General features: G+C 51.9%; 1 protein-coding gene across 3 annotated transcripts; it reads left to right on the forward strand.

The window, feature by feature from the left end:
* The first annotated feature begins 205 nt into the window (after positions 1-205).
* LOC142087839 (ras-related GTP-binding protein A) lies at positions 206-14,479 on the forward strand. Of its 3 annotated transcripts, none has more exons than XM_075162545.1 (11): positions 206-458; positions 1,119-1,152; positions 3,360-3,459; positions 4,443-4,509; positions 5,510-5,732; positions 7,789-7,884; positions 9,442-9,564; positions 10,003-10,086; positions 11,821-11,912; positions 12,501-12,546; positions 12,877-12,967. In XM_075162545.1, exons 2-10 carry the CDS (start codon positions 1,126-1,128, stop codon positions 12,523-12,525), a joined length of 837 nt encoding a protein of 278 aa, XP_075018646.1. In that variant the 5' UTR covers positions 206-458; positions 1,119-1,125; the 3' UTR covers positions 12,526-12,546; positions 12,877-12,967. The 3 variants fall into 3 exon arrangements, with proteins under 3 accessions (XP_075018646.1, XP_075018644.1, XP_075018645.1); XM_075162543.1 differs by lacking the exon at positions 12,501-12,546 and adding an exon at positions 13,945-14,479 and having other exon boundaries at positions 209-458; positions 12,877-12,992; XM_075162544.1 differs by lacking the exons at positions 10,003-10,086; positions 12,501-12,546 and adding an exon at positions 13,945-14,479 and having other exon boundaries at positions 212-458; positions 12,877-12,992.
* Positions 14,480-20,691: the final 6,212 nt, after the last annotated feature.

Here is a 20,691-nt window from a genome sequence, read left to right on the forward strand (position 1 = left end):
CGCCCCCCTCCCGCTTCCATAAATCCCCTCATGCCAGAAAGGGGCTGCCCACACCTAAGATGGCGGCCGGTGCTTCACTGCCGTCCCGTCCCGCCTCCTTCCCTCTCCTCGCCCCGCCCGCCTCGCCGTTGGCGGCGCCGCATCACATGACGGGAGAGGGCACGGGCGCGCGGGAGAGGGCGGGGTGAGCGTTCACGTGACCGGCGGCGGCTGCCGAGCGCTGGGTCTCGTGAGCGCCGCTGGGGGGGGCGGGGGGTCCCGGGCGCCGCGACGGGAGCGGGAGAGACCCCGGCGGCGCGGCGGGCTCACGCGAGGCCGCGGCTTTGAGGCCTACCCCGGAGTGGGGGCACTCGGTCCCGCTGAGCTCCGCCGCCTCCGGCGGGCAGGCCGGCAGGCACCCCCGCCGCCGCCCGCGGGCACTGCCGAGCCGGCCCGGGAGGCGCCTATCGCGGCTAGAGGTAGCGGGGGGCGGCGGGGCCCGGCGGCGCTGGCTGGGCCGGGGGGCGAAGCCGCTGTCGGGCCCGGTGGGGCTGGGGACAGCCGGAGGGGAGTGGGGTCAGGGGCTGTCCGGGCGGCCGGAGGCACCGGCCTGGGGGGGGACAGGTCTCGGCCGCGGCAGCCGGGCGGTGGTCGGTGCGGGCCGGCCGCGGGGAGTGGGGTGTGGGGACATGTGACGGCGCGGTCATGGGTTGCTTGGTGCGGGCTCTGGAGCATCCCGAGGGGAAGGGGTAGGGGCTGCGGGTGAGGCCGGGCCTGGCTGCCGTGTGCGAGGAGACCCGGGCAGTCTGGCAGCTGTGCGGGTATCTCCCGCTGCCTTCCAGCGCTGGCCGCATTTATCCTGCTTAGGCCTGTTTTGGCGATGTAATTACGGGAACGTTGTTCATCATGGGCGTGTTAGAGGGTTTTCTAACAGTAGGAGGCTTTTGCTAAAGTTCCCCCATGCCATCTGGAGCAGAAGCTGTCAAGTGGCTGGTGAGGTGGAGGTTGGGGGGAATTATGTCAGTATGGGAGTGCTTCCCCTTTTGCACGGTACTTCTGTGGGTGGGATTTGGATGTTGAAGTGAAGCCTGTAACTGAGGAAAGTAGAGCAATGTAAGAAAATGGTCTTCTCTCTGTAGGTGGGTGATGCCAAGCACAGCCATGAAGAAAAAGGTAAGAACTGAAAGGAGAATCCTTTGCAACTGGGTTTTCCTTCCCCATCTGCATTTGCTAATGTCATTACGTGTTTGCATCTGTACCTCAGTATGTTCTTCAGCTGTCAGGTGCCTCTTCAGGTGCTCAGAGTCAGCAGATGCATCCTTTGCTTAAAGTGCTAGAAATTAAAATCAGGTTTGAGTTTATTTGCTGGCATGAGCGGTAGGGCAGGCTCGCTGCAGAGCCTTCCACGATAACTGCCGTGTGAGCGTGTGGTACCTGTTGCAAAACCCTCCGCTCACTGCGTACCTCCCGCAGCGTGAGGGAAGAGGATATGCTGTAACCCGCTTCGTTGGCCCGTGGGGAGACCCTCCTGATGTGTTACAGAAACTTGCGTGGGGAGCCCGTAATTCACTGAGGACTCCTGGGAGGATGAAACTTAACACACGGGGAAGGAGTAGCACTTTTACTAAGAATCAGTGGAGGGTGTATTCCAGCAGGAAGCGTATTCAAAGCCGTTAAAGCAGCTGTGTAGAGAATATATGGCAGTCTTTCCGTGGTGTGCCAGGACTGGGTTTCCTGCTGGCCCTACGCGCTGGTGTCTGACCTCTTTGAAAGGCCTCTGCAGTCTAAAACTTGGGAATTGGGTTCACCTGTAGGCTGATGTGGGCTGTGCCTCGAGCCCTGTTGAGTCTCTGCATGTGCTTTTTCTGCAGGTGGTCTGAAATAAGAGATGTTGATGTTCTCTCTTTCTGCCATGTGTGTAGGTCAGGGGAGAAAACAGCGTAGCTTTCCGGGGGTTTGCTCTGGAAAGGCTGGTAGGTCTGACCTGACCAGCCTGCCTCTCTGAGGAAGAGTCCTTGTTACCAAATCATCGCGGCGTGCGGTCAGCTTCTTTTTGGAAAGGGCACTCGCCAGCCTGTGAAACGTTGCGGTTGCTCTCAGAAGGGTAACTTGTGCGAACAGGATGGTGCGATTCTGCCTCTCCTGTTTTGCCCCGAGAGTCTGGCAGCTGTTGCCATGCAGTTGCGGAGCGAGGTTGGGAGTTGAGCGAGTGCCTTCCCAGCTAGCGTTTGGCACTGGTGCGGGCTGGGCAGGCAGACTCGGGCTGGTTGCGCTCTCGTTAAACCTATCCTTGATGATAGATTTTCAGAGCTGTTGCCAAAGGCTGGATTTGACTTTGTAACTGGAACTTGTTTAACAGCTGTTTTTGTGAGCAAGTCTGTGTTGGCTGTCACTCTTGGGGTTTTTTAATTTTTATTTTTAGATCACAATGTAGAGTCTTGCCCTGTGTGACTGTCTCCCCTCTTCCCCCCTCCCCCCAAATCATCCCCTTGTTTTTGGCTGCCAGAGGTGCTACGTCTCCTTCTGCCTGATGATCTGCAAACAGGACTCTGGAGTCAAGTGTCCCCCCTACATGATAGCCTGGTGCACTTGAACTGGGCTATCCCATCTGCTTTTAACGTTTTACTGGTCTTCTTGAAACTTGAAATATAACTTGTATTTCACTTCTGTCAGGGAAGAGAAAACAAGTCACGTTAGGAGAAGGAAAAGAGCAAGATTAGGAGAGAAGTAATGGGTGGAGAATACCAGTGCTGAGTGGGCAAGGGATTGTTTTTAGCCTGGTCTTAAAGGTTTAGGATAAAGCTGTTCTTTTGTCTTGGCAAAGTCCTTTGCTGTCATCAAAAACATCAAGCCTTCACCTGTGCGTTTGTAAAGTGTGCAGGTGCAGGGGGCTGGGGAAGGGGGAGGCTGTGGCAGCTTCGGGAGCAGCTCCTGCTCTTCCCTGTGTGCTGGTTATGAACTCCACGAGTCCTCTGCCAGTGTGCGTTGGGAAAAAAGGGGGTTCGGTGGACAGTGGCTGTAGGCTGGCCGCACTTCCTTCTGGGTGGTAGGCAGCCGGTTGAAGGAACAGGATTGCGGTGCCTGGAAGGGCAGAGATTCCTGAGAAGGTGGGGGGCATAGTTCAAGAATGCAAACAAGATGGAAAGGTTTTCAGTCTGACCGTGATTCAGTGACCGTGGGTGGCAGGGAGGTAAGGACGTCTGTCTCCCGCTTTCCCCAGGCGTGGTACTCTTCTTTGCCTCTCTCTTCTGATGCATTCACATCTTAAGTATGTTGGTCCTGTGTTTTGGTGGCTTCAGCGGGAAGATGTTAACCCCGGGGGAGCCATGAAGGACCTGGTGCTCTGTGGTAGCTAATTCTTTTTTCTTTTTTCTTCCCAGGTGCTGCTGATGGGTAAAAGTGGGTCTGGGAAGACCAGCATGAGGTCCATTATCTTTGCAAACTACATCGCCAGGGACACGCGGCGCCTGGGTGCCACAAGTAAGATTTCTCTTGTTTGAACTGCAAATTCTGAGGGCTCAAACCCCCTCCATTAAAGGGGCGAGGCTCTTCCCTCCAGCAATCCCTGCCTCTCCTCTGCTCTGGAGTAGGTGGGTGTCTGCTGATCCTCCCAGCTGCCACACCTCACTCCTGAGTTCAGCTGAGGGCAGGTAGGAAGCTGGAATGAAAGGGAAGGCAGCACTGGGTTCAGTTTTGCTGCTTTATTGGTGAACTTTTACCCTTAACTCTTTTTTTTTTGATCAGGAGGCAGCCTTTGCTGCTGCTACACCTGCTGTTGGAGGAGTGTTCAGAGCCTCCTCATGGTCCTCCTTGCTGGTGAAGCTTTCCTGTTGTTAGCCAGCTGATCACTAGTGCAGCAGTGATCTTGCTACGCAGCTGTGGTTTTGGCAGGATGATGCACGAGGTTTAATTAGTGTCTTCTGCCTCTTGTTTTTTTTCCTCCAAAGCCACTGATCTGAAAAAGCAGTAAGTGATTCCTCTGAAACGGGGGTATGAATTGTCAGGATCTAACGCTCCTCGCTGGGAGGCGCCTGTGAGGACTTAATGTGACGGATTGGTGTACATTTCCTCTTTGCCATAAATTTGGCCTGTTCCTAAAGTTTACATTCTTTGTGTTACTGATTTGTTTTTAAGGCCTGCTTAAGGCCTTGTAGAGTGTGCTGGAACTAATGTCATTCTTAAAATATCACAAAGATCAGAGAACATGTTGTCAAAGGGGAACCGCCTGCTGTGCTTCTCAGGAGAATAGTGTCCTGGCTAGAGAGCAGGAAGGCTTGAATTACTCTGGGAATTGTCTTTTTCCATAGTGCCTTCAGCTACAGATTTACGTACAACAATGTTGTTTAGATGGGATTTTACAAATTGTGGGCTGTGTTGTGAAGAATGGGTTTTTGGCTGCCTGAGGAGGTAGCTCTGATCTGGGTGTGTGGTACAGTCGGTAAACTCCTGTTGTCTTTTTCCAGTTGATGTGGAGCACTCGCATGTTAGATTTCTAGGAAACCTGGTATTAAACCTCTGGGACTGTGGAGGGTAGGTACTGTTTATTTTTTTGCTTTTGAAACTGTTGGGGGTTAGCTCTGGGGAATGAGGCTGGGGCTGTAGCAAAACAGAGGTCCTGCTGCCCCGGAGGGATGGGTATGCTGCTTGTGAATGAAGGGAGTAGAACAAGGGTTGTGTATGCACTGTAAAACTGGTGAGACGACTCTGGAGAGAATGGATGCCACATCTTAGGCTTGTGGGTGGAAGAGGTTGGCATGATTATGCTGTCTCTTGAGTTATCCCTGCGTAAAAGGAGCAGTGCATAGGTCCACCCTTCCCTTGCTGGCTGCTTTCTTCTGCTGGCAAAAAGCCTGAGCCCCTCACCTGGACCTTCTCCTGAGGTGGTGCTGGTTTCAGAATTGCTTATCACCGGCGTGATCCAAATGGGGTGTGTGCTGAGAAGCGATGCTGAAGGTTGACAGTGATCCTGTGGCTCCTGGAAGCAGCTTTCTGAAGAACGCTCTCCCATTGACAGAGCTGTCCAACTTTGCTAAGCCTCATCAGCTCTCATGTCCTCATGTGTTGTCTGAGCCATATTCAGCCAAAGTTGAAGTGGATTTAAATCCTGTAATAAGAGGCTACACTGATGGTTTTGGTTATATTTTAGCTTCTGCTGCTGTGGCTTTTTTATATGCAACTCTCCAAAGCCAGTCTGGGTCCAGAAGCAACATAACTCCGTTTGCACAGGCCACTGAGCAGCCGGCTGTGACATGAAGGAAGCTTCAGCTTCCTGTGAGACTGGTGAGCAGCCGCTCTTCAGGAGCATCCAGCTTTGCTCCGTTGGAAATGCTTAGGGAGCCGTATGTCATGGGGAACTTAGCCACCTGTGGGGCTCTTGTCTAGACTCCTGTGGTGGGGTCTCTAGCTCAAAATACAAATCTTGCCTTTCTAGCAGGAGGTATTTTACACGTAGCACCTTTCCTGACAATGCTAAGCAAGACCTGGTTGCTCTAATGGAGTCTCCTTGCTTTGTTGCTCTGCTCCTTCTCAGACAGGACACCTTTATGGAGAACTACTTCACCAGTCAGCGGGACAACATCTTCCGCAATGTAGAAGTCCTCATCTATGTCTTTGATGTAGAGAGCCGTGAACTGGAGAAGGACATGCACTACTACCAGTCATGCTTGGAGGCAATTCTTCAGAACTCTCCTGATGCAAAGATCTTTTGTCTAGTGCACAAGATGGACTTGGTGCAGGAGGATCAGCGGGATTTGGTGAGAAGCTGATAGTTGCCATAGAAATGCTTTCAGATAGAGCATCTTTTGACTGTGCTAATGTGTTGCGATTTCATACTTCAAATACAGCCCCATCAGCACTGTTCCTAGAAGTGTTTCTCAGATGTTAAGAATTGTCAAAGCCCTCTAAGCTTTTTCTGCCTTTTCTAAATTGTATGTCATCGCTATCTCTTGCATATAATCTAGTGAAGAACAGAACTAATGATTTTTAGTGACAACTACTCTAAGCCTTTTCTTTTATAGCACTGATTCTGGTACTTTCACCAGATCTTCGCCCCAGAAGGGAGGTAGAACTGAAAGAAATCCATCAATCTTAAACTCACTGCTCCCCATTTGGATGGCTTTGAGGATGGTGGTGGTGACAGTGATGGTTGGTTTCTCTTTAGCTGTTGCTTTCAGTCCAACATAGGCTCTGTTCTAAAGCATAACAAAAAAAAAAAAGAAGTTGAAACTTTCCCAGTTAACTAGAAGGTGATTTCTGTCGGTTGATGCTGCTCTCTGTTTGGCCTGCCTGCCCAGAGATCACCTGTTAAGCACTCCTCTGCCCCAAGAGGCATCCTGCAAAGGCTGGGATCAACCTTTCAGGGATGTTTGGTGTTTTCTGTTCTTTTCGGAGCTTTTGAAAGGTTGCAGGGAGATTGGAAGATGTTGAGTTCCTATCAACCTTGCTTTTTCAGCTTGGACTGAAAAGCAGCCGACTCCTGATACCAAAGGAAAAATTAGCTTTGTGGGTTAGACAAGTACAACCCTGGCTGCTTGGCCCCTCCCTGGCTTGCAGCGAGTTTGGAGGCCGCTTTAGGCTGTTGGCTTTTGTCTGAAGTAAGAAGTCTTATTAAACTTTCTTCTAACTCCGGGTGAGCATGTGCCTGGGCAGCTGCAAAGGAGACCACACGAGGTCCTGTGGCTGAAACCACACCCTGACCGCCCTGCATAGACAGACTTCTTCCACGTAGTCCGTTGGCTTCAGATCACTCACGCTGTCTGAGAGCGGTGATCCTCCTCTTCCAGTTTTAGTTCTGTCCTCCAGCTCAGTGCAGAAATAGCTCAAAGAGCTTGTTCGTAGGGTTGATTCAAGGAGCTTTTCCTCACTTCCATCTGCCTTCCCTCCAGACTGAAGGATGAGTCTAAAATCTTCTTGATGCTCTCCTGTCCAGATTTGTTTTGGGACTAGTGGACAAATGCTGGTTTTACATAGTTGTGCAGACTCTAGTGAGGCCCCGAAGTGAGGGGTAGACAGAAGGGGGGCCTTACTTGCACACCCATCAAGATCTGTTTTAAGGTATCTGCTGCTCAGAAGAACATGCAAATACGGGGCCAAATCACTCTCCCTATAAATCTTACTGACGCCTTTGGTATCCCAGGACCCAGACGGTAAGTGTTGGCCTATGCAGTGTTTCGTTGGGATCAGTTACTGTTCTGTCATGTTCCTAAAAACAGCAAGCTGAGGTGAAGGTGGTCGACGTGTCTTCCCCTGCAGAGGCATGTTGCTGGCTGTCCTGCTGCTTTTTTAGCAGTTCTGTAGGAGCCTGGCACAAGGCTCTCTGGTCTTTGCTGTTCCCCCTGCTCCCCTTTTTTTGTAACCATAACTTCTAAGGGCAGAGTATGGTGTGAGAAGAGAAGATGGTATAAGTACGTGCGTCAGAGGTGCTCATATTGATGAACCTCGAGTGCTTTCTTCCTATCCTGTTCTCAGTGATGGAGCTTTTTGCCTGTGACCAAGGACTTGTCAAAATTTAGGTCCTCAGAGACGCTCATGCGTGTCCGCTTCCATTTCTGCTCCACAACACCTGTAATTATTTCAGCTTTGAGTCCCAGTCAGATCTATTGCAAGACAGCCATGGTCTGCTTGTCCCTGCTGTTCCAGTGGAAGGGGTTTCTGCCAGCCTGTCCTGGCCAGCGTGCTCTGCTGTTGTCTTGTCTCCAGCGCTGTAGGTACTTGAGATTTGTTTGAAATGCGTGCTGTAAATGCAATACAGCAACCACACCAAAGGCAGAAATATTTACGCTCAACTGCTAATCTTTTTTTATTTCCCAGATTTTTAAAGAGCGTGAGGAAGACTTGAAGCGCCTTTCCCGTCCCTTGGAATGTGTTTGTTTTAGAACTTCCATCTGGGATGAAACACTTTACAAGGTTTGTACAGCTTCTTCTCTGTATCTGGCTTCCCCCCTCCTACTCGAAAACAAGAGTATGAGGAAGGCGAGTGGTTAGTTGCTACTGGTTTGCTAGTGACTGGCCCTTCTTAGTTCTGCAGCAACTACTTTTGGAGGTTAGCTGTTGTAAACGGCATCAGAGCATCCTGGTTTTAATTAGAAAAAGTAAAACCCCTCCACATGTTGGAGTCATGGTGTCAGTATGTTAATACTGCTTGAACGCTTTGCCTGGCTACTTTAGAAAGAGCTTCTGCATCCTTAGTCATGTTTATCCAGCATGGAATTGTTTCCTGTGTTGTTTCTCTGCAGCACTGTTAAAACACAAGCATTTACTCTTCTGGGAATTTGCTTTGCTTTCAAGAGGGGATGGGGTTTTTTTGCTATCTTGACTGCAGTGTCAGAGGTCTTCCAGGTGTGGGAGTGGTGAGTGCTACCTGGGCTACGCTGGTATGATGGTTATAATTGCCAGCTAATGCTAACAAGCAGTGGTGGTAGCGTAGTGGCTGGGTTGTGTGTCTGAAGGTGAGGACCATTTGGCTCTTGACTTCGGTGGGACGTCAGATGGCAGATTTCAGCATCCTGGCAAATCCGTCTAAAGCCATAGCAGATTCCCCTGCCTTCAGTGTATGATGTGTTTGGTCGAGGCTGGTACGGTACCGTACGCCAGACATCATCTTCACAAAGCACGTACCCAGCTCCCTCTAGAAAGGAGCCTTCCGAAGCAGTGGCATACCCTGTCTTCCTGCAGGCATCCCTAACGCTCATCAGTTAGGCCGGTTACTCTATTTGAGGGGCTTATACAGAGGCAGACCTGTGCTATTCTAGACGCAGCCCTGCCAGAGCTCTTCAGAGCTCGTACCCTTGGCTTGGGCTTTTAACTTGGGCAGGTGGGATGGTAGGAGTGTTTGGTAAATATCAGGTACTTGGCAAATGGGAGACGCGAATACCTATCCTGACTCCTGAGGGGAAGCGTGTGGTCAGGCGCTGACACAAACCTGAGTCAGTACGTAGGCAGTAAGGTGAAGCTGAGCTTAGAGGACCTGAGTCTGAGGACAGATGCGTGTTACAGCATCCCCAGTCCCTTCTGGACTTGTTCCTGACTCACGGGGTTAGGTGAGAGCTTTCTGTTTGGATCAGCGACGAGCTGCCAAGTATCCATCTGCATGTTGACCTTGCTCAAGATTAAAAAAACTCTGAAAACTTGAGCGGGTTTATCTGGGAGCAGTAGATAGAAGCATTGCCAGCTTAAAATCAGGACGATTTAAGCCTGTTTAATAGTATTCTAGTTTCTCTGTGACTGATGTGGAGAAGAACTTCACCTAGCGAAGAGTTTACCCAGGTCTGGGGTACCACTGCTAGTCTCCACTAGCAGTGGTAGAGATACACGTACACAGAGGTGGGAGAAGCTTCTCAGTCTTGCTTGGGCTGTCAACACTCAGAACTGCAAATAATCAGTTTTTGAGCACATTGCGTAACAAGAGCATGAGGCAGAGAAGTGCTAATGCAGCCCTTATGTTGTGTCTTTCTTTATTGACAGGCTTGGTCCAGTATAGTCTATCAGCTGATCCCCAATGTCCAGCAGCTGGAAATGAACCTGAGGAACTTTGCTCAGATCATCGAGGCAGATGAAGTGCTTCTGTTTGAGAGAGCCACTTTCCTGGTGAATACAGCAGTTCTGCCCTTCGGGTTCCTCTGCCCAGCCTAGGACGGAGTTCCCTGGATGGAAAGTGCTGCTGTGGCAGTAGCCCAAAGAGAGGTGCCAGCGCCAGATGGCAGAATGCATTGATCCAGGCCTTGTGATATTGAAAGTAGCTGATGTGACTCCATGGCTCACAGGATCTTCCCAAAATTTCCACTTCTAGCAGTTGAGCCGAGGGCTTGATCGGTGTTTTCCTCTTCCAAGCTATGAGAGGGTTTCATATCGCTGTTGCATTGTCAGCCGTGGGACTTTTTTGAGAATTCCTTTCTGCACAGGGCAAGAACCTTCTTTAGCTTGGTATAAGCCTTTTCAGTTCCTCCTGGCCTGGCATCTTAACTGGTCTTGATTTCTTTTTTTTTTTTCCCTGTCTGATGCTCTACAAACCCAGAGTATGGATAGAGGATCACAAGCGTTTGGATTGCAATGGCTTTTGAAGTTACCGGCCGCATGGTAACTGTGCTTCCAATCCGTTGTCTCTGCAAGGTAAAATGTGCTGGTTGAAACCGCCGTTGCTGCTTGTGCGTCCATACTCTCGGTTTCTGGATTGGTCTCTTCAGACTTCGCACCAAAACTCTTACTGACCTGAAGTAATGATTTTGAATTTTTTTTTGAGTGCTTTCCGTGATGGCCACAGGTCTGATTTTGAAATGATGGAGGGAATGTGGAAAAGGAGCCATTACTTTTCTCACTTTTTAAACTATCAGAAGTAAACACCTGCCATTTCTGGCAAGTTCTGCTTTTTGATCTTCTGTAGATAATAAACAGTTCCACCTTGGTGGTATGTAACAGTACTTTCCTTATAAGTACGTTTTTTACTGAAAAAGAATAATCTTTACTACAAAAATTCTATGCTTATTTTCAGTGTAATGGTGACTTTTTAAAAGACTCCTCTCACTTTTTTTTTTAAACTTCCCCCAGGACTCCTTTCTCCTGAAGTGAAATCTTACTGTGAAATTGTATTCAAATCACAGTAACAGAAAAACCTATCTGGAAAGTTAAGGAATGAACTTGCATACAATGAAGTCTTTGGTGTGAATGTAATCCTTGAATCTGGCTAAACCTGTACTTGTATGAATAATTGGGCAGGTTTAAAAAGTAGGAAGTACATGATGATCTTTTTAAGGTGCTAAAGGAAAAAAACAAACAAACAAAAAACTTAGTTCTTGCAAGTTCTCTGTTAAATGTGACTCCATAGGTAGAAAAGTAAGAGTTTAACATCCTTGCACAAGGGCGTCTGACACTTCCAGTAGCAGTTGGTTTCATGGTTCTTAAGAGCTTAAAGCACACAGCATAAGGTTGTTAAAGTATTCCTTTTTGGTTTGTTGTGGGAACAAAGATGATGTAACTATTTGTTTGTGTGCCATTCCCCTTATGCAGTAAATGGAGTTCTTGGCCCGTTAGCTAATTTGGCTGAAGAGTGAAGGTCTGTAGGCTACCAGCCTTGTGAAGAAGGTCAGGGAGAGATACCTGTGGATCACACTGCAAGGGTTCCTAAAAACTTTTGATCCTCTGAATCTTTGCAGCCAGGCACTAAGGTCTGCACGTTGCTGCTGGATCGCTATGTGGGAGGAAGAGGAGGGGAACTGATCTGAATGCAGGCAGCTCAGCGCAGTCTTGGTCTGACTCAGTTAACTGATGGAGAGAGAACTCCCTAGGAAACCAGCTGTCTCTGTTCCGCTTCTCTTAGGGAGGAACGGCTTGCTTTGCCTTTGAGAGCAGCGCTTGTGCATCCTACGTGTTGCGGAATGGGAAATTTCTCGGGTTCAGTCCTTGAGAATCTGGAGCATGATAGACTTAGGAAGGAAAAGCTATTCCAGCATTTGTCAAGTGTCTGTTTCCCCTACCTGAGGTGATGGTCTTGCATTTTTTTCTTCTCCTTGCACTTTCTTTTTCTTCTCTTTGAGATAAATCTTCAAGATTTAAATTGCTGCTAAGTTGGAGTATTCAGACCTCAAATGGACAGTAGTGTCTTTTGCATATCTTACACACTTGCATCTGGGCTTGTGAAAGGCTTCCTGGTGACTGTATTACCGAGTCTTGTTTTACCATGAAAGCACTGCAAGTATTGTTGCAAGTAGTTTCCAAGATTCAATCAGCAAAAGGCAAAGGGAATCCCTGTCCTGGTCACCACCCGTTTCCCATAATTGGTGTTGAGCCTGAGACCTGTGCTCAAATAAATTGCTAACTAACTGCACTCTCTCTCTTTCTGCCTTCCAGGTCATTTCTCACTATCAATGCAAAGAACAGCGCGATGTTCACAGATTTGAGAAAATCAGCAACATTATTAAACAATTCAAGCTAAGTTGCAGGTGAGCTGGTTTAATCATTAGGTGGGGAAGATACCTCAGCAGGTATTTTGGCTTCAGCCAGAAGCACAAAGGCTCTCCACATTAATACTATGTTCTAAGTTCTATGACTGCTCAGCAAGCTGAGATGCTGTAGTTAAATTGCAGCATGCTTAAACACAACTGAGTTAATTGTTATCTTTTATAACTTCTTCCTTTGCTGATGGTAGAAAGAGGTTTGTTTTGAAACAACAGTTTTCTTCTAGGCCTCCTTGTCCTGGACAAGGTAGGGAAGTTCCAGGACTGAGCTGATAAATTAGTGACAGTCAACAGTGCTGTGGAAGGTCAGGTGGGGTGGAGAGCTTTGTTTCAGACCCTGTACCTAATTTGGGAGGAAGAGGCTTGCAGACACTCTTTATCCATATTTTGAATGGAAAAGTGGAAAGCTTGCTTTGGAGTAGCTTGGCTTTTGAAGAGCCTCCAGGTTCCGCAGTCTGTTGGTAATATCTGCAAGTGTTTGGAGCCTGAATAGGATGGAGAAGTGGCTGCATGGTTTACGGAGCTGTCTCCAGATATTTCAGTTTTATACTTATTTCTGCTGGTTATCCACAGAGCATTCAACTGTCCTTCTAAATGACTGAGCTGTTACATCCACGGGGTGAGTGACGTTGACTGCTTGGGCATAGCAGACTCAAACAGTCAGTGGAGTTGTATATCTTAAGTTACCTTCACCGTTCAATGTGCAAATCATTTTATATTGTTCTCATTTAGCCTAAAGCTAAAGAGTTTTTTCTTACTAAAAAAAAAAAACCCAACCAAACTTGTAGTTGCACCTGGTGTTGCTTGCCAAGTGGGGACTCAGACACTTCTTTGTTACCAACAACTCAAATAATGGGATGTTGGCTATGCGGGCGCAAAAGCTGTTTGAGCGATGTTACAGTAATAGTTAATTTACCTTTTTTTTCTTTTTTTTTTTCTCCCCTCTTAGTAAGCTGGCAGCTTCTTTCCAGAGCATGGAGGTCAGGAACTCTAACTTTGCTGCTTTCATTGACATCTTTACATCAAATACATATGTGATGGTGGTTATGTCAGACCCTTCAATACGTAAGTTGAAGCAAAGATAAGCCTCTGGCCTGTTCTTGTTTGCAGGGTCGAAAAGCTGAATGAGTCTAGTTTAAACTGTGTTTCTCTTGGAAAATGACAAACACCAGGCAAAGCAGTAAAACTGATTGTAATTAAAAGATAGAGAGGGATCTGCTGTCCTGCTGGTTTGCGCTGTGGGAGCAGGGGGTGGGGGAAGGTGGTTAAAAAGTGACTGCAGAAGGCAAAAGACGTGTGCCTCTGACAGCTGAGCTGTTTGTTGCTGTCGAGTGGAGGATCGTAGCAGCGGTGGGGAACCACTATAACAGATGTGACCTGATTTAGTAGGTCATGTCTAATAACCTATTTTGGGCTGTTCTGATCTGGCAGCCCCAGTGATTTTTGGAGAGGAAGCAGAGATGGATCATACTTGAGTTTTTGCTCTTGCTGCCTGAACTGTCTTGGTGGGCAAGGACTCTAATTATAGTAGCATCTATTTATCTTAAAGAAGAAACTGCAGCCAGCAGTGCCAGCCCTTACGGGCACAGTGTGACTATTTAACTGTTTATACAACTCCAGTTGAAACTGCTTCTGTTAGGATTTGAGGTGGCTCGCAGTGCCGAGGCTTCCTGTCCTCCTCTTTTCGAATGGTTTACCGAATTAGGGAAAACCTGTGTAAACCCTGTGACTGAATTACCAGCTGTGATATTTTTGTGCTTGAGGAGCAGCAAATGTGCCGCTGTCCCCGTGAGCAAACTGCTTGACCGTAGTTCACTCTGACTCTTCCTCGGTGTTGCGCTGGGATCAGCAAGCAGCCCAGACCTTCCGGCGTTCAATTTTGCACGAGCAATGGGGTTGAAATAAGAGAGCTTGCTGACGGGGACGTTGCTTTTAGGCAGCACTTAACTTCTGAGGAGTTGGTTGCTCGCATCCCTTTTAACTTTTTTTTATCTCCCCTGTCCCTTTTCCGTCCTAGCTTCTGCGGCTACGCTGATCAACATCCGCAATGCCAGAAAACACTTTGAGAAGCTGGAGAGAGTGGATGGACCAAAGCACAGCCTGCTCATGCGCTGAACGTTGGCCAAGGCACATGGTCTTTGGGGGGAGAAAAAATGAATTGGAACTACTTATTTTTAGGAGAATCTAACAATGTTGATGTCTTTGTTGGGCTTTGAAATGAGTGTGCTGCTTTATTTTTTCTCCTTTTAACGTTGGACACTAGTCACTCGGAGGATGTCTGGATACACTGCGGACCTTCAAAAGAGACTTCCCTGGCGTATGTGGGGTTGGGAAGAAGTAAGGACAGGTGATGCGCACATGGTCTCATGCTCCTGGTTGTCATAGCGGCACGTGGCAGAGCCGTTTCGGATGTTTTGCTCCCGGGTGATCATATAAGTCACAGGAATGGAATATTTACTGTTTTATTGGTTGGTTGCTAGAATATGTTTATAAATTTCTCCTTGTCTTCAGTCATGAAAATAAATTTTTGCTACCAGGGATTTCAGATCCTAGAGCTTTGGAAAGTGGGTTTTCTTTCTTCTAAAACCTAGGGCAGCTTTGGCAAGCAGATGTGTACCAGCTGCATTTCTCCTTTCACGTTGTCGGGGGGGTGTCGACTGAAGGCCATTCCAGAGTTTCATTTAAGATAATTATTTTTCCCCACGTGGAGGCAAGATTCCCTCAGCAGGTGAAGCAGTCAGGCTGGCCTCGGCCTCTTCACACTTGCCAAAGCGATGGAAAGATCTCGGTAAATAAAAGGGGCCAAAGACCCGAACTGACCAAGCAGCGAGACAGTCCTGGCGCGCCGGGGCTTCGTCCTGGTGAGGCAGGAGGGGCTGGCGCGGGCACGGAGGAGCCCTGGAGCGTGGTGGTTGCGGGTGGTGCGTGAGCTATATTAGCTATGTTTGCGACGGGCCAGTCAGGCAGTGTTTGGCACCGATGTTACTTGATGTTACTGTCTATTTTTTAATGAATTTTTTGTGTGCATTTCCATTAAACATAGGAGGAACAAAAGCACTGTGAGTTAGGGGAATCTCTGGCTTGCTGGGTGGGAGCTGATGCTTGTCAGCATCTCTTTTCCCTTTTTCTCTCTTGCTGCATCAAATTACTGTATAAAAAAGGGTGTGGTGACTCTGAGCCTGGCTCTCTGCTTTGTATTCTCGAAATCATCCCTGTATCCCTGCCCAGACATGCACTGGGGGGGGAGGTCTGACAGGGTGGGTCTGTTATGTGAGATCGGGGAGCTGAAGGGCACATCTCGGCTGGAGAGCCGAGGGTGGGCTCCGCACAAAATCTTCCATCGATTCTCAATCTTTATGGGTGTTAAACACCCGCGTCTTGCACCGCCTGCTCGGCAGATGCGTTGGTGCTCTGTTGGGCTGGGTGCGTTTTCAGTGAGAATCAAGTCGGCATCCCTGTGGGAGAGGAACTTGGCGAGATTCCTATTGACAGCTCAGGTGTCTGAGTTTCTGGAGAGCTTGCGAATGGGCTGGAGATGCAGCGGAGGGTTTCCGTTTGTCTTCGGTGCTTGCAGGTGTGGAATACTGTGCCGGTCCTGGAGCGGGAACGGCAAATCTCATCCACAGTCGCTTTTGCCTGATGTCGGGCTGGAGCAAGCCGAAACGCGACTGCAGTTCCCTCTTGCGGGTGCTGCCCCACCGCTTGGACGAGGTCAGTCCCTGCTTTTGCTCCGGTCGGTGGAGAAACTTCACGGCTTTCTGCGCCAAACCCTGCCCTCAGCACTGTTCAGCAGAGCAAGAGGGTGAGTCGCGGCTGATCCGAACGTTGTCGGAGCCTCGGGAACATCACCTCCAAGGGATTACCGGGAAGGGCTCTGCTTGCAGGAGACAGGCAGCTGTCACGGCTTCAGGAGAGGAGAAGATGGCTTACGGCTGCAATTCCAGTGTAGATTGAAGCACCTTCTGCTGAGAGTTCCTTCTCATGGCAGGCAGCTCTTCCTGCTGGAGACGGAGGAAAGGACAGTGGGAAATGCTGCCTTATTTCCATGGTTACAAGGAGTTGCCGTTGGGTTTCCGTAGGGGATAAACTGTTCAGCATGTGAAAGTGGGATAACGTTAAGGGGGGGAAATGTAGGGTGGGGAAGCAGGTAACAAACGGCTCCGATAGCTGAGCAGGAGCAAACCCAGCGTGCAGGTACCCTGGCTTGCAGAAGCCTCTCCAGGGCCAGCGATATGGTGGTGGTAGCTAAAGTTCTGCTCTTCTCTTACTGCAAGTCTATTTTCCTAAAGTAGACGTATTTTGGGAGCTCTTCTGAAATCAACATTTTCCTTTTGCCCTCCGGCGGAGGCGCTGCTCTGTGTGCACGCTGTCCAGCGACCACCCGGCGTGGCTGAAAATACGCGGCTGCGTTTCAAGGCAACTGCCTTACCTTTTTTGACAGTACGCAGTTGTATTTTGTTTGTCTCTCTCCCAAACACAAACCTCGGGGCCTTTTTCGGAGCCCCGGGTCGGTCACTGCCTGCATTGGACCAGGCATGGATGACTCAAGTAGGGTTGACTTGAGGGTGAACAAGCGGCTGTTACCCCCGTGATGAGCTGTGTTCAGATCAGCTTAACTTTCGGAGCTCTCCCAAAGGGTGCTGCACTCCATTTTACCTCCGTAGCGGCACGTAGTAGCAGTAGCGTCACATCTCCAGGAGACGAGAAGTGGCTGGGTGGGAGGGACACAGGTCTGTGGTGCCCATCAGCAGCCAGGTACCGCTCTCCAGCTGGAGCCAGCTCCCGTCAGTGGGTGCCATGGCTTCTGCAGGGTGAGTTCAAGTTCCCTGACGACGGCCTTGCTCTGCTTCGTCGTAGCTTGTAGGCACCTCAGGAGTAGCATCCGCGCCATCCCCAAGGGCCTGGAGTTCAGAAGATCTTGTGTCCAAATCACGTACGGCCTCTGTGACCCTCTGGGCCAGATGAGGGATCTTCCCCGTACGTGGGATGGGGAAGGGATAATTTTGGATGGTTAAGATCATACGGTGCCACATCTCAAACAGTTGCAGCTTGGCAGAGAGTTATGTAGGCAAGGCCCCATCTCCATGTCTGTTGTCCTGCTCGTGGCTCAGGGACTGGCCTAGCTGAGACCCGAGCATCTCCAGGGACGGGGTTTCCTATCCAAGAGCCCTGTTCCATTGTGTGATCGCCCTTGTGATTTTAAAATTATTAATAAAAATCCATGTGTCAGAGCTTCCCATGTTGCACCTTGGGCTGTTGCCTCTTGTCCTATCACCACCCATCACCACGTCCCTGTACCTCCTGGTAGGCTCTTGCAGGCAGCGGCGAGAGGCCATGGGCTGACCCAGCGCCCTCGGCCTCTCCTTGCACCTCCTGGCCGTGCTCCAGTACCTCCTGCCGGCTTTCCTTGTGCGAGGGAGCCCCAAACTGGACACAGGGTCCAGCTGTGGTCTCAAAAGTGCTGAAGGGAGAGGAACAGTCACCTCCTCCATAAACAGTGGCCGTTGGGACTTCCTAATGCTCATCACAACCCTTTGAATCCAATAGTTCCTTCAGCTTTCCACCTTATCATCCATTTTTCCGTATGTTTCTCAAGACCTTGTTGATGTTTGGGGCTCCTCAAGTGTTCAGCACATGAAGAACAAAGTGGGGTGCACTTAGTCGGGCTGGAAGGGGTTGAGACCTGCGCTTGGAGGGACGCAACTGAGCCCACCCGAAGCATTTGATCAAACCACAGCTACGGGAAGCTGGTGCTGCGGCTGCGTTGGAGGGACTCGGCTCTCCCGGCAGAGCGGTGGGAATGGACCATCTCCCTACGGAGCCAAAGCCGTTTGTGTGAACAGCTCAGTACGGTTGGACCTCAAGATGCCAAGGGCGGTGGATCAGGCTCTTCGGGGAGGAGAGAGGCGGATGGTGCGTTGCCAAGGTCCTGCGGGTTTTACTTTGCGTGACCGATGATTGCATCTGTGGTTAACCTTGAAAGCGGAGGCATGGAGCTACTGCGCTGGGTTTAATGACTGAATGGAGGAGGGATCTGGTCTTATTCAACATACAGCTCCTCACCTCGGGGTGGCGGGTGAACAGCAAAACACACCCTTTTCTGGAGTGCTTTGATTTTTCGTCTGCTCCCAGGGTGGGCAAGAACAACACCCACCATTTCTGCAGCTGGGCAGATGTTTCTGGCCCGCGTTCTGCTGCATAAAAGACTTGAGGGCCGCTGGTGGCCTTTAGCACCCATCAGCACATCCATCACACCTCCTCGCTTGTTCTTTCGCTTTTCCTTCTCTGCGACCAGCCCTCCTCTTTCCTGGTGGGTTGCGGAGCGCGGTGTTAAAGCATCGAGCCGAGCTCGGCAGCGGAGGGCTACGTCCCCCGCCTCCAGCCCGGCCGGGGAGCCGTCCCCACGGACCTGGATTCAGTCTTGGTGCCGAAACCAAGGGTGCTGCTTCTTGGAGCCGAAAGGCCAGCGGTGTTGGACCTTCCCCCGGGGGCTTAATGTGCCAGTTGCTGCGGCAAAGCTCAAGGGACCACTGGGAGCGCGGACACGGGGGGGCTGTCCCCGTCCGTCCCTCCTCTGCTGAGAGAACCGCGCGCGCCTCCCCTGCGTCCTCCGGCCCGAGCTGGGGCGAGCGCGGATGAAAACTTTGGCTCTTCTCACGGCAGATAAATGATTTTTGGATCCAACGCCCTTCCTCTTCGAAGAAGAAAAGGACAGGCCCGTGCCCCGCGTCTCGCAGGTGCGGCGAAAGCGCGACTTCATTTTTTTGCCTTTTTATTCAACCGCCTGTGGAAACTTGGCGGGAGGCCGAGGAAAGGGGTCGACTCAGTAAATAAATGTGGGGTGGACCCCGGCCCCAGGGCCAGGGCGGGGGCAGAGCCGCCGGCGGAGGCACCGATGCTGTGGGGCCAGGACCCCCCAGGAGCTGCAGACCCCCCCCGGCACCAGCACGGCCCCCTGCCCGGGGCTCCTTGTCCGACCCCTCCTGCCTGAAGTCGTCCTCGCAGACACGGAGCTGCCAGGGAGAGTGGGAGGGGGTGCACCCCGGCCCCCTGCACCCCGAACCGCCGGCAGGCAGCTGCCTGCTCCCCACCCCGCACCGGGCTGGCGTTTTCCCGAGGGCCGTGTTTCGGCGTGGGCGGTGGGAGCGATGGGGAGGGGGACCCGCCGCCTTTTCCCCCCCTTTTTTCTGCCCTTTTTTGGGGGGGTTACCTGGCATTTCAGGAATTGCAGTGGATGATGTCGAGGTGGGGGTCAGAGTGGGGGTCCTTCCAGGCGAGCACCCGCTCGCACCGCCCAACTCCCCAAAAAGCTTTTTTGGTCCCCAAAAGCATCACAGCTTTGGGGAAGGCGAGAGGCGGAGGTTGGCCAAGGAGAGCCCGTACCCGTGGAGGCGGGGGGGGGGTCCCCATGCGGGCGCCTCCCCCCTCCACATTTTCTGGGGGGGCTGTTGCATTGTTTTTTGCAGAAAAGGGGTAGATCCGAGCGGTTGATGCGCGGCAGCTCCGCGTTGGCGTTGAGCAGCCGCAGCTTCTCCTCGTCGGCCGAGGTGGCTGTGACCGGCTCCTCCGAGTCGTGCCCGGAGGGGACAGCCGCGTGCCCGCTGTCCCCAGCCGTCCCACCCCACGGGGACACTGGTGGCGGTGCCCTCCGCGCGGGGTGGAATTGCTCAGAGGGGTTTGGCCGGGGAAGGGGGGTGGGTGGGCTGCAGACGGGGCACCAGGAGCCCAAACCGGGGGCGATGGGACCGCTGCACCCCCAAAAAGGGCAGGGAACGACACTACCGGGGCTGGACCCGCGGTGGGGTGGGGAGAAGCCATCACCTCAGGAGCAGGGGAATTTTGGGAGGGGATCACTGGGTGACGAACCCCAGCCTGGGTCTGGGGGTGGGCTTGGCAAACTCAGCGCAGGGTGGGGGACCCGTGGGGCCACCCCGAGGCTGGGGGCCACCCCGCCAGGAGCTGGACGAGAGGCCCGAAGGCCGGCGCTGAGGGCAGCCGTGCCCATCTCCGTCCCTGCCCCAGCAGCTCGGCCCCGGGGCTGGGGGGCTCACCGAGACCCCCAGGAAGGAGCTGGGGCTGCCCCAACCTCCCCCCCCCGGTGAACCCCTTGGAGGGGCTCCCCCAGCTCTGCCCCCAACCCCCCCAGCAGACCCAACCTGCTGCCCCCGAGCTGGAGGGCTGGGGCTGGGGGGGGGTGCTCCGGGGACCCCAAATATTTGGGGGGGGGACTTAGGTGGACCCTCGGGGGGCAGAGATGGGCATAGGCAGTGTCCGCCCCCCTGCGGGAACGTCCCGCGGGGGCCACGTCCTGCCTCTGCCCTCCCGTGGGTGCTCGGCCAGGGGTTTTAGGGGTGCTCCATGCCCCTGGGGGGGTGGGGAGGGCGTGGGTGCAGGGGGATGCTCCCCTTCCCGTCACCCGTGGGTGGGGAGGTGTGGCCCCCAAATGGGGGGCTTTGCCCCCGCCATCACTGACACGAGTTCGCCAGGTCTCAGCCCCTCCCGCCCCCCGCCCCGATTTGGGGGGGGCCCTGCGTGGGGTGGGGGGAGATGGGAGCAGGTAGGGGAGCCCCCCTCCCCAAAACCTGCATCCGTTTCCACGGCAACGCGGGATGCGAGGGGAGCCGCCCATTGGCTGCTGCTGATGTCACCGCAGGGCGGGGCACCCCTGGATGATTTTTTTTTTTTGGGGGGGGTGCCCCCACCCATTTTTGGGTGGGGGAGGGGAGCTCCGCCCAACACGGCCCCGCCCCTCCCCGCCCGTGGG

The sequence above is a fragment of the Calonectris borealis genome, chromosome 13 (genome assembly GCF_964195595.1).
Source record: "Calonectris borealis chromosome 13, bCalBor7.hap1.2, whole genome shotgun sequence".
In the NCBI taxonomy this organism is placed as follows: Eukaryota; Metazoa; Chordata; class Aves; order Procellariiformes; family Procellariidae; genus Calonectris; species Calonectris borealis.